Below are 13,149 nucleotides of genomic sequence, written 5' to 3'. Positions count from 1 at the left end.
TATGCCATGCAGACTTTAGAAATCTCCAGTGGTTCATTTTGTGCCAGACTCTGTTGAATTCACTCCAAACAGAAGTTTGAGATTAAGCAACTGACATTTTCCACAAGAAACTAAATTAGAAAACTGTGGAATTATTACTACGAGTATTTCCAATATGCTGAGATTCTATAAAATACTCAAGATCTGTTTTGCAATATAACATTTGAGGATTAAGATTCTTACCTTGTAGAATTTTGATATCCACAAGAAAAGACATGGGCCCCTCTCTCTGCCATGCTACCTTCTACATTGGGCACCACAAAATGAAGGCCTCCCTTTGGCTGGTCCAGAGAAAAATTTATATGCACCTTTAGGACTTTTAACTCTACAGCAGTAAGAAAGCAACCATGTGTTTAGTGTGTGTATGAAAGCAATTCATACAAAATTTATTTTACAGAAAACATGCACTTAAGGCTCAAATCTTGCAAGGTACTGTGTTCCCTCAATTCTCATTAACTTCAGGGGAAGTGGAGAACATTCAACAACTCACACAATTGGGCCATTTAAAGCTTAAATATTGCAATGTACCATCAAGCTATCAAACTATTTTCTATATTAAAATTTTATATTGATGAAAACCTTCACTTGTGGTTCCATTTCACCTTCCAACACCCCAATACTAAAACATCTTTACACTTGCACTGTAACTGCTGATCTGTTTTCCCAGCAAATGTTTTCCACAAAAATTACATGTAATATCCACATTTTATCCCCTTTCTGATTTACACATTTCTTAAAATATCCTACTACAGTTAGAACTTTGTAGGCAACTGCTAAGTGTCTTTGCTTTTGTTTAGTTTCCCAGAATCTTGTGTGTGAACTTATAGCTATCCTTCTGTACATTAAGACTGACTGCTCAGAAATAAAGTTCAACTGATTTGTCCACTAGATTCCACCACAGTCTTAATATAGCTGCAACAATTAAGCTTCAAAGTGACACCATCAACTTAAAAATACTATCTGTTTAAACATTTTTTCCAAAATTCTGACAAGTACCACCTAAAACAGTACAACTGAAATGGAGGAATTAAAATATTTCTCTTTCTAATTTGTGCATTTGATAGCACTGCATGCACAGACAGTTTCACTGAACCACTACTGTCAGTTTTCCATGTTAGTATGGGTCTTTCACACGTCAACAGGGAAATGTGGTGGTAAAATCACAAAAATTGATAGGACAATTTATTGGAAGTGCAAATACCTTACATATTTAACAGAACCGATTTCAAATTAACAATTGTCTCTTGAAATACTTGACATTTATATGGCATCTTTTATGCATAGATTTAAAAATGCTTTATAAATATTATACCTAAAAAAATCAACTGTGGGGCAGGCAAACAATATAACTATCTTAAAGGAGGATGAAATAAGGAATTAAATGACCTGCCCATAATTAAATGATCAAATTAGTGGCTGACATGGAGCATTTGAAAATGTGGTGCCTGAGAGCACTAACCACCCACTCCCTGGTTAAAATACCCAAACGGAGTAGACTGTCTGCAAGCAAAACCCTATATATCTGATTGACTGCCTGAGTTTGGCACATTTTTACTACCTTATTCACCTTTCCTTTGGAATATGCTTAGATAACTAGGATTAAATGTGACCCATATTAGAAAACAAAACTATGTTTAGACAGTTAAGGCTGCGCCAGGAAACATCCCATCCACCAAGAATCTTAAAAATACAGATATACGAACGTAAAGAGGAAGACGTGCATTTCACGGCACCTCCACATTGCCTAGAACAGCATTTCTCAAACTGGGGTCCGCAAGGGTACTCCAGGGAGTTTGTGGGCCCCACTGATTAACTCAACTCCTCCTCTTCCCTCCCAGCATCTCCCACACGATGAGGAACAGTGGTTCCACAGCATCCAGGAGGAGGTGCTGGGAGGGAAGAGGAGGAGCAGGGATGGGGCTTGCTCGGGAGAGGGAATGAAAAGAGGTGGGGAAGAGGAGGAGCAGGGGTGGAGTGGGGATGGGGTCTTGGGGGAATGACTGGAGTGGGTGCAGTGCCTGGGGCTGAGCGGGTGGCTGGGGAGGAGGGGGATCCATGAAAAATTTTAAATCAAAATGGGGGTCCTAGGGTTGCTAAAGTTTGAGAACCACTGGCCTAGAATGTTGTCAATAGTGCACTCAGACACTCCATAAGGTTTCATTTCCATTTCCAACAGATACCAAAAAGGATTATGTAACCAAACTTGATCAAACGTCCACTGTGAGCAGCATCTTAGTTGGAGTACCTTATTGACAGTGTTGTAGGCAATATGAGGATGAAAAGGAACACACACATCTTTACATGTTCAGTAGTTATTCCCTGACTGTTTCCTGGAGTGGGGCGTGTAGCTTTAATCAACAAATAATAATGCTAATAAACTGCATAGTAATTTAAACAGCAGTTACGGGGAAATAATTCATTACTCTAGGCGTGTGTGTTCTTAAATACAGGTTTCTGTCATTTCCCGAATCCTTTATTTAGAAAGGAAATCCATTCAGCATTCCACTGGTAAGATAAATACTGTTCAGCAATAGTTTTCTGGCTAAAGAATGAGCACAGTAAATATTTCAAAACAGTTTCTTATCAACTGGGTGACATGGTCGCCTAAAACCTGCACAAAATATTAGCAAACTATCCCACATAACAGAAAAGAAGGCGAGGAAGAAAAAAAAACTGTGAAATGGGGTTTCCCTTAATGACAATGTGAATGTCTAAGCTTTGTAATAGATACAATAGTGCTAGGCATCTGATCAAGGTATATAAATATTAATTCTATTAAGGCTAGTTGAAGGTATTTTTAGGACAGACTGAGTTATCTAAACCTGCAAAATGAGATGTTTGGGATGGATCTAGTATTATTTTCGTTTTTGTGGGTATAGTTGAAATGTATCATACATATAGTTGCTGTCAAATGGTCAAAAACAGTGGGCTGAAATGAAAAGTTGCTACTGGTACCATGTATAACATACTTCTCCCCAATATACTATTCGTAAATACAATAAGTATCAACTACTAAAAGAAACCATCATAGCAGAAGCTTAATCTAGGAAAGATTGATGTAAATACATCCCAGAAAATATAAATGAACTGTTATACTGATACTCTTTTGATTCTTTGTGAAAACAGTTAATTGTTCCAGCACAGTTATTCCAGTCTACATATGAATCTACATTTCTCCTTCACAATATGTACCAGACCACCCACACACAAAAATAAAATAAAATCAAACCTCCCACAATGTGACAGTCAAAAGAGATATGTAACTTTAAAAATCAATGAAGATATGAAAATATGCATATCCTTACCAAAATATGCCTAGTTGGCTCCCATATACCTTGATTTAGTTTATGAAAATAATTTTAATATGCAAGATATTTGGCTTTCACCAATAGACTTAAAAAATAGAACTCACTAGAGAGGGGTAACTGAACCATTTTCTTAACTATTGTGAGGGAAGCTCAAAGCCGTGAGTCAGAATGCCCTTTCAAATTATCCTTGTGAAAATGGATAGCTTCAGATGACTGATGTTGACAGGTAAAACATTACCCCAAAAGCCTGTGCATTTAAGACAAAAGGGCTATTTTTAAAAGAAGCTCTTGTGAGTAAGGGGTAGTCTAGTCACTCTTGTGAGCAATGTGTGGGCCAGATCCACAAAAGTACTTGGGTGCCTAAACCCAAGAGTAAGTACTGCTCCCTCAATTGCTCCTGCTGAAGCTGTTCCATTTTGGATAAATAATCAGAGTAATTGGGTAAGAGGTAGAAAGAGAAAGAAGATGCTTCTAATGCCTGGCGTTTAGGGCATCCCCCTGGAGGGTGGGAGACCCAGGTACTAGTACCCCTGCTCCGGTGATTATTTATCCAAAGTAGAACACCTTTAACAAAACATCTCATAGCTCAGCGCTCAGAGCACTCTCCCAAGATGTGTGGGAGACCCTTGTTGAAATCCTCTCTCACCTCAGGCAGAGGGGAGAATTCAACCTGGGTCTTCCACATCCCAGGTGAGTTTCTAACCACTGGGCTAAAAATTATAAAGTTGGGCATCAAAACCATCTCTTCCTCCTCTTCCTCTCATTTTGCATTAAGCAAGGCACGTGCTTAACTCATTCTCAGAAAAAAACAGCTTAGGCACTTAAATTGATAGATTCCAAGGCCAGAAGGCATCATTGCAATCATCTAGTCTGACCTCCTGTATGATATGGGCCATAGAACTTCCCCAACATAATTCCTAGAGCAGATCTTTTAGAAAAACATCCCATCTTGATTTAAAAATGGTCACTGATGAAGAATCCACTGCAACCCAGGGTAAATTGTTCCAGTGCTGAATTACCCTCACTGTTAAAAAATGATGCCTTATTTCCAGTTTCAATTTGTCTAGCTTCAACTTCCAGCCATTGGATTGTGTTAGACCTTTTTCTGCTAGACTGAAGTCCCCACTATTAAATATTTGTTCCCCAAGTAGATACTTACAGACCCTAATCAAGTCACCCCTTAACCTTCTCTTTGTTAAACTAAATAGATCAAACACTTTCAATATATCACTATAAGGCATGTTTTTTAATCCCTTACTAATTCTTATAGCTCTTCTCTGAATCGTCTCCAATTTATCGACAGCCTTCTTGAATTGCAGGCACCAGAACTGAGTACAGTATTCCAGCTGTAGTTGCACCAGTGCCAAACAGAGATAAAATAACCTCTCTATTCCTATTCCAGATTCCCCTGTTTATGAATCAGATTGGAAGCTCATGCTCACGTTCAGCTGATTATCCACCACTACCCCCAAATCTTTTCCAGAGACACTGCTTCCCAGGATAGTCCCCCATCCTTTAAGCATGGCCTACATTCTTTTTTCCTAGATGTATATATTTACTTTTAGCCACATTAAAATGTATTTTGTTTGCTTGTGCCTGGTTTACCAAGTGATCCAGATCACTCTGAATCAATGACCTCTCCTCTTAATTATCTACCACGCCCTCAATTTTTGTGTCATCTGCAAATTTTATCAGTGAAGATTTTATGTTTTCTTCCAGGTCATTGATAAATATACTAAATAGCGCAGGGCCAAGAATTGACCCCTGCGAGACCCTACTGGAAACACACCCACTCAGTGATTCCCCATTTACAATGATATTTTGAGACCTATTTTAGGTAGCCAGATTTTAATCCATTTAATGCAAGTCATGTTAATTTTATATCATTCTAGTCTTTTAATCAAAACGTCATGAGGTACCAAGCTCTACAGAAGTCTAAGTATATTACGTCAACACTATTACCTTTATTAACCAACTTGTAATCTCACTAAAAAAAAGTATCAATTAGGTTGACAGGATCTATTTTACAGAAATCCATGTAAATTTGCATTAATTACATTACCCTCCTTTAATTCTTTATTAATCTAGTCCTGTGTCAGCTGCTTCATTGCCTGGGATGGATGTCAGGCTGACAGACTTATGATTACCTGGATGATCCCTTTTACCCTTTTTTAAATTGGCACAAAATTAGATTTCTTCCAGTCTTCTGGTACTTCCCCAGTGCTCCAAGACGTACTGAAAACCAACATTAACAGTCCAGCGAGCTCCTCAGCTAGCTCTTTTAAAACACATGAACCTGCTGATTTAAAAATGTCTAACTTTAGTAGCTTCTGTTTAACATTCTCTAGAGATGCTGGTGGAATGGAAAGAGTGTTATCACCATAGATGAGACTATATCATGTTTTTTCCCCATATACAGAAGAGAAATTGAACACTTCTGCTTTTTCCACATTATTATTGATAATCTTACCATTTCCATCTAGTAGTGGACCAATAGCATTATCAGAATTCTTTTTGTTCCTAATATATTTTTAAAACTCCTTTTTGTTGACCTTATCTCTGATGGCCACAGATTTCTCCTTATATCCTTTTGTTTCCCTTATCAATTTTTTTTACAATCGCTAACTTCTTATTTATATACACTACTATCAACTTCCCCTTTCCTCCCTTTGTTATACTTAAAAAACGCCCCCCCCAGCAAAAAACCCCCAAAACCTAAGCCATCTGACATCAGTAGAGGGGTTCCTGGTTGTGAATTGCAAGCAGGTAGGTATCTCCCTTGTAGCTCATATTAAGTTGCCTAACTCCATGAGGGGACAGTTTCTCCCACGAGCTAGCTTAGGAGGCTCCCTGCAGAGCATGCTAGCTTTTGTGAATCCCATTCTCAGGCAGCTCTCTCTTCCCATTCATTGTAAAGGCTAACTCAGGCTCTGCATGTCGCAATGCTCCTCCAATTATTAGTTAGGTGTTGCGACACTGATTGTTGCAACACCCAAGTCCCTTTGTGGATCCGGGCTTTTTATTCTTTCCAAAAAGGTGTTGGGTGGGGGTTTTTGTGGGGAAGGGGAAAGAGTGATCCTAATTTAATCTATTATTTATGTTTACTTAAATCTAATGTCTTTCAATACAAAATGCCCTAGCTATCAAATCTGCAGTACCTTAATTTAAGTATCAATATGGTCTCTACACTTTACCATCAACATGTTTCCACAGCTCCGAAGGAACCTTAATGCAGAGTTCTCCATTTCCAGCATCTGGGTCCACAGCACTGACTGCAGCAGCATAAGCATTGGAAAAATAGTTGAGATTTCTCCTAAAAGTAAAACAAAACCCATTTCAATTCTTAAAATGCACATTCAAATATGGTATCAGCGCAACTTTTAAGCTTATGCTCTCTGATTGCTTTGGCTCTTGTTATAATAGTGGTTTATATCGTTCTTGATATGATAAGCATTAAACAGAGAAATTTAGACATAACAAATTGAGAAGTATTGAAAACAATAGTGCTTTCTTGGAAAAATCAGGCTTATAAAAATTTACTAACAAGTATACAAAACAGAAACAAAAAAGGTCTATTCTTAAAAGAATTTGAACATACGTTATGTAAAAAATAATCTGACAACCCACTTACTGGCGTAAGTGAATATCTAAGGTCAATATGTTGAACCATGTGGAAAGTATGTTTTTCAGGCCAGGATTTTCAAAAGCAGGAATCTACAATTAGGCTCCAAACTTTAGGCATCTAAATAAGTCACATATTTTTCAAACTGCTTAAGCACTTAACTGTTCCCAATGACTTTAATGAGAGTTACAGGGTGGTCAGCATTTTGAAAATAACTTTACTTAATATTAAATATTACTAAATACTGATGTAGAAATCTACTTTCAGGCAGCACTTTGGAAAACCTTGGCCTAAATGTATACAGTGCTCTCAGAAACCTGATTTAAAAATCTAATTCTCACCAACAGAGAGGAATTGGTTGCGAATCTGAAGGTGGAGGGAAATTTGGGTGGAAGTGATCATGATAGATTTCATGAATCTAAGGAAAGGAAGAAGTGAGAGCAGCAAAATAAGGACTTAAAAAAAGCAGACATTAAATTCCGAACTGCTACGTAAGCTCCTATGGGAAGAAAATATAAGGGCAAAAACTGTTCAAGAGAGCTGCGTTTCTCAAGGAAACAATATTAAAGGCACAACTGAAAACTATCCCAATGAGAAGGAAAGGTAGGTAGAGGCCAATATGGCGCCATCAAGAGCTCTTTAATGATCTGAAAATTAAAAAGAAATTCTACAAAAAGTGGAAACATGGACAAATTGCTAAAGAGGAGTAAAAAATAATAGTGCAAGCACGTAGAGACAATCTCAGAAAGGATAAATCACAAACTGAGTTACATGTAGCAAAAGACAGAAGGCAATAGGAAGAGGTTCCTTAAATACATTAGAAGCAAGAGAAAGAAAGGACAGTGTAGGTCAGTGGATCTCAATCTTTCCAGACTACTGTACCCCTTTCAGGAGTCTGATATGTCTTGCGTACCCCACGTTTCACCTCACGTAAAAACCTACTTGCTTACAAAATCAGACATAAAAGTACAGAAGTGTTACAGCACACTATTACTGAAAAATTGCTGACTTTCTCATTTTGTCTGTATGAAATTTTAGTTTGTACTGACTTTTCAAGTGCTTTTTATGTAGTTTGTAAAACTAGGCAAATATCTAGATGAGTTGATGTATCCCCTAGAAGATCTCTGCCTACCTTCAGGGATACACAGACCCCTGGTTGAGAACCACTGGTGTAGGTCTCCTAGTTAGCAGGGAAGCAGAGCTAATAACTGATGACATCAAGAAAGCTTAGGTGTTTAACACCTATTTTGCTTCAGACTTCACTAAAAATAGCACAATTACTATTAACAACAAGGAGAAGGAAATCAAGCCAAAATAGGGAAAGAACAGGTTAATGAACATGAATTAGATGTATTCAAGTCTGCGTGGCCTGCTGAAATTCATTCTTGGGTACTTAAGGAACTAGCTGAAGCAACATCGGTATCTTTGAGAATTCATGGTGGTCGGGTGTGGTCCTGGAGGACTGGAAAAGGGCAAACACAGTATCTATCTTTTAAAAAGGGAACAAAAAGGACCTGGGGAATTATAGATCAGTCAGCCTAACTTTGATACCTGGAAAGATATTTGAACAAATTATTAAACAATCAATTTGTAAGCATTTAGAAGATTAAAAATAGAGTTATCCGGAATAGCCAGCATGGATTTGTCAAGAACAAATCATGCCAAACCAACCTAATTTCCTTTTTTGACAAGGTTACTGGTTTAGTGGATGGGGGGAAGCAGTAGACATGATATATCTTGATTTTAGTAAGGCTTTTGACATAGTCCAACATGACATTCTCATAGCTAACTAGAGAAATGTGGTTTAGATGAAATTGCCATAGGGTGGGTATTGTTAAGTGCTGAAGGCTGGAATGTTGTTGCCGTGCTAGCATTGTCCAGGTGCTGCTCTGAGCTGTTACAGCTGCTCAGTGTTTCTCTCCCTGGAATGCCAACGTTATTAACACAAGCATAGAATGCAGCTTGTTAATTCAACAGACCACAATGTTATTCACCATGGTTCGGTGATGAAGGCAATCAGCCAGGTTTACTGCCCTTAAGGCACAGTACCAGTGTCGCAGTTCCATGGTTACAGCTACACTAACACATGAGTGCCCAGTAGCAAGGAACAGTTCAGTCAGCAGCAGGAATTTCTGCTGTCACCTTGGCTGCACAAAGGGTTAAGGCAAAGAACCCCAAAATGTATAGACTAAGAAAAACAACTTATATACCACCTCACGTGTTTCATGACGTCTGCTTGTTACCTCCTTTTGTATAATGCTCCAGGTGTCAGGGCAAAACATCCTCTTATTTAGTATTAGATCAGGATCCTTCTGAGCTAATATTTTGGAATGTGTTTTCACACATACCCAATAGAATCATAGAATATCAGGGTTGGAAGGGACCCCAGAAGGTCATCTAGTCCAACCCCCTGCTGAAAGCAGGACCAATTCCCAGTTAAATCAACCTAAGAAGCAATATCTGTTGCTTCTTAGGAATACCTGTGTTTTAGCAATGCTAGCAATACTTTTGCCAAGATCATACATAGGACAGTGAACTTGTAAACATCTACTTTAATACATGGCCTAACGTTGGTTCACAGCCTCTGGTTCAGACCTCAGATCTTACACCAGGCCCAGTGCTCCAGGCTCTCTCTAGCTCTTACAGTGGGTGCAAAAGTGGTTGAAAGAACATAATCAAAGAGTAGTTATCAATGGTTCACTGTCAAACTGGAAGGACTTATCTTGTGGGGAACCAACAATGTTTTCATTAATGACTTGGATAATGGACTGGAAAGTATGCTAATAAAATATGTGGATGATACCAAGCAGGGAGAGGTTGCAAGCACTTTGGACCACAGAATTAGAATTCAAAACAACCTTGACAAATTGGAGAACTGGTCTGAAATCAACAAGATGAAATTCAATAAAAACAAGTACAAAGTACTTCACTTAGGATGGAAGGAAAAATCAAATGCGCAACTCCGAAATGTAAAATAACTGGTGGGGTGCTAGTACTGCTGAAAAGGATCTAAGGGTTACAGTGGATCACAAATTGAATATGAGTCAACAATTGTGATGCAATTGCAAAAAGGGTTAACATCATTCTTGGGTGTATTAACTTGAGTGTCATATGTAAGACACAGCAGGTAATTGCCCCACTCTCATTAAACACGAGTGAGGCCTCAGCTGGAATACTGTGGCCAATTCTGGGTACCACACTTTAAGGAAAGACGTGGACAAATTAGCAGGAGTCCAGAGAAGAGCAACAAAAATGATAAAAGGTTTAGAAAATGTGACCGATCAGGAAAGGTTAAAAAGAAGGGCATGGTTAGCCTTGAGAAAAGGAGCCACGGGAGAATGACCAGATAACAGTTTTCAAGTATGTTAAGGACTGTTGTGAGCAGGATGACAAACATGTTTTCCATGTTCACTGAAGGTAGGACAAGAAGTATGGGCTTAACCTACAGCAAAAGAGATTTAGGTTAGCTATTAAGAAACTCTTTAACTCTACAGGTAGTCAATCTCTGGAATAGACTTCCAAGGGAGGTCGTGGAATCCCCATCACTGGAGGCTTTTAAGAACAGGTTGGCCAAACAACGATATGGGATGGTCTAGGTATATTTGGTTCTGTCTCAGCACAGTGGGCTGGACTTGATGACTTCTCAAGGCCCCTTCCAGCCCTACATTTCTGGGAATGAAACAGGTTTTTAATTTGGTAGTCCTTTTGTCTACTTTGGTTGCTGGATACAAATTGTTATACTTTATATGCTTTCCATACCACATACTGTATTGAATGTTGGAGCTCTGGCTTTAACTCACAAAAGCACAGAAAATCATAGTTAAGAATCAGTTCTCCAGTGGTACCCAGCTATAACTATCCCATCATTAACACTATCCTATCTGCATCCTGGTGCCCATAAATACTGGACTGTTTATGATCAAGTTTGAGAGTTTTCTTGATTTTGTGGCTTAACATCATACCTTAAAAAAAAAAAATCTCTTAAAAGCATGTTAAACTCTGAAGATCAAGAACATTTTTCCAGTATAAATCTTCTACAGATCATTTTTTTTTAAAGCTTGCTTGTTGAAGATTGAGTGTGCAACATCACACCACAAAGTATATTTTAAATTACTCATCACCTTTCATCTCAAAGTATCTAAAACATTTAAAAGCTCACCACCAATGAAATCCAGTCATTGTGGGAATGGAGGGCTGCAACCACACAGAAAGCCAGCTCATAATGTGTTGTACAACGGTGGGCAGATGAACAGTTTGGACCATAGATACCAAAGCAAACTTCCATTCTTAGTAAGAGGGCCATGAAATCGAAAGTCCACACAAAGTAGACATGACCTCATTTTAAATCATTACTTTCTTTCCATCTGAACGCAATCCCTATCCACCATCCAGCGTAAACTACAAACTTCATTAAACTCAATTTACTGTATCTTATTTGGAAGGAAGAAGGGCTAAAGATCATCTAGGTGTCAAACTTTAAGCTTAGATACTCAGCCTTCCCCACCTGTGCCTTGGCTAAAAAAATAAACTAAGGTATACTGAGAACATATCAGCAGTAGGACTGAGAACATTAGGAACAGTAAACTAGACTAGTTTGTTTGAAATCTTCTCATCATAGAACATTAGCAGAAAATGCGAGCATCTGATTACAGAAACTCCAAAATCCCATGTGTTAACATGATCAATTTTTCCTATATTGTAGTTGAAGTGCTTTTAAAAGGCAGGATTCCCACAAAGAATCAGTCACATGAATGGTACCAGTGAGTTCAATTGGACTATTCACAAGTGTAAAGTTACTCAAATGCTTAAGTCTTTGCAGGACTTGGGGTGAGAATGAAAAAAGCAAACACTGTATGAAAAAAGAAAAGGAGTACTTGTGGCACCTTAGAGACAAACAAATTTATTTGAGCATAAGCTTTCATGAGCTACAGCTCACTTCATAACAAATTTATTTGAGCATAAGTTTTCGTGAGCTACAGTTCACTTCATCGGATGAAGAGAGTTGTGGCTCACGAAAGCTTATGCTCAAATAAATTTGTTACTCTCTAAGGTGCCACAAGTACTCCTTTTCTTTTTGTGGATACAGATTAACACGGCTGCTATGCTGAAACGGTATGAAAATCATTCCTTAATTCACTCATGCCTTAATTTAGTAATTATGGCAAGTCACTACCAAAAGAAAATAAAAATTAACAAGTCAACTTTAATTTTAGTTTTAAATTTGGGTCGGGTTGTTTTAACTCATTTTAATGTAAATCTGATCCTGGGAATGTTAACATTTTCTGTCTCTAATTATTGGCAAGGGATTCCTTTCCAGTACGTCAAAGAATTTGTTCAATTCTGAGGAATCGTGGTGAGATTGTGGTTACATTTTAAATTCCAGTGGATTCACAGACAGGAAAAGATTATTATGATGTAACGAGAAAGGTAGGCTCTATTGATCTTAATAGTCTAACATTTTAATATAAATCAGTCTTTATTTTGTTCCTTTTATTGTGGAACTGTATAGTGGTCCAAATCAAATGGGTGATTCATTATAAAAGGAATCTATTAGAGGATTAGTACCATACAGCAATCTTTTCATGGCTAGAATTGTCCTCTACAAACTGGATACGGCTGTTTAAAAATAACCCCCCACAGTTATAGACAAAAATTACAGGTCCAGAAATGATGATAAATGGTTCTAATTTACCAAATGTGGACGGATTGAGAGAGAATAATATACATTCACTTTCCAGCTCCCCCTAATGATGCAGGAACCATACAACCCATTTTAACTTTCTGTAACAAAATACTCAGTTTAACATTATTTTAAACATGCTTCTAGGATATGAATAAACACTATACATGAACATGAATGCTGAAAATATGGTTTCATTCTTCCATGACCCTACACTTACAAGTCCTTAAACAGCAACATCAAGTAAACAAACTATTAAGGAGACTGTATTTCTTTGCCATTTTACTCAAAACAGTAAAGAATTCTACAGTTATGGTAATCCATGAGTTTATCATAGCAGGTTGCAGATGTAACAGAATAAAGTCTTGTACAAAAAAGCAGTATTTACTCAACTGCTTTAAAATTGAAGTCCTCCAATGTTTAACCCCCCACCCCCAAAAACAAAACATAAAGAAGCGATTAAAATATTACTTTCCACATTAAAGACAGAAACAGAGTCC

General features: G+C 37.8%; 1 protein-coding gene across 2 annotated transcripts in view; it reads right to left on the bottom strand.

Moving 5' to 3' along the window:
* The window catches only part of TAF2 (TATA-box binding protein associated factor 2), a 106,361-nt gene that overhangs the window by 79,190 nt on the left and 14,022 nt on the right, over positions 1-13,149 (bottom strand). The window contains exons 4-5 of one of the 2 annotated variants that reach the window (XM_075124957.1): positions 6,542-6,660; positions 223-364 (exon numbers count right to left, since the gene is read on the bottom strand). In XM_075124957.1, coding sequence (XP_074981058.1) covers positions 223-364; positions 6,542-6,660 — 261 coding nt within the window. Of the gene's footprint in view, positions 1-222; positions 365-6,505; positions 6,661-13,149 lie in introns of those variants that run through there. The other variant, XM_075124958.1, reaches the window with a different exon arrangement.

The sequence above is a fragment of the Caretta caretta genome, chromosome 2, assembly GCF_965140235.1.
Source record: "Caretta caretta isolate rCarCar2 chromosome 2, rCarCar1.hap1, whole genome shotgun sequence".
Taxonomy (NCBI): Eukaryota; Metazoa; Chordata; order Testudines; family Cheloniidae; genus Caretta; species Caretta caretta.
Note: the sequence above shows the minus strand (reverse complement) of the source record. Positions and strands in the feature narration are given on the sequence as shown.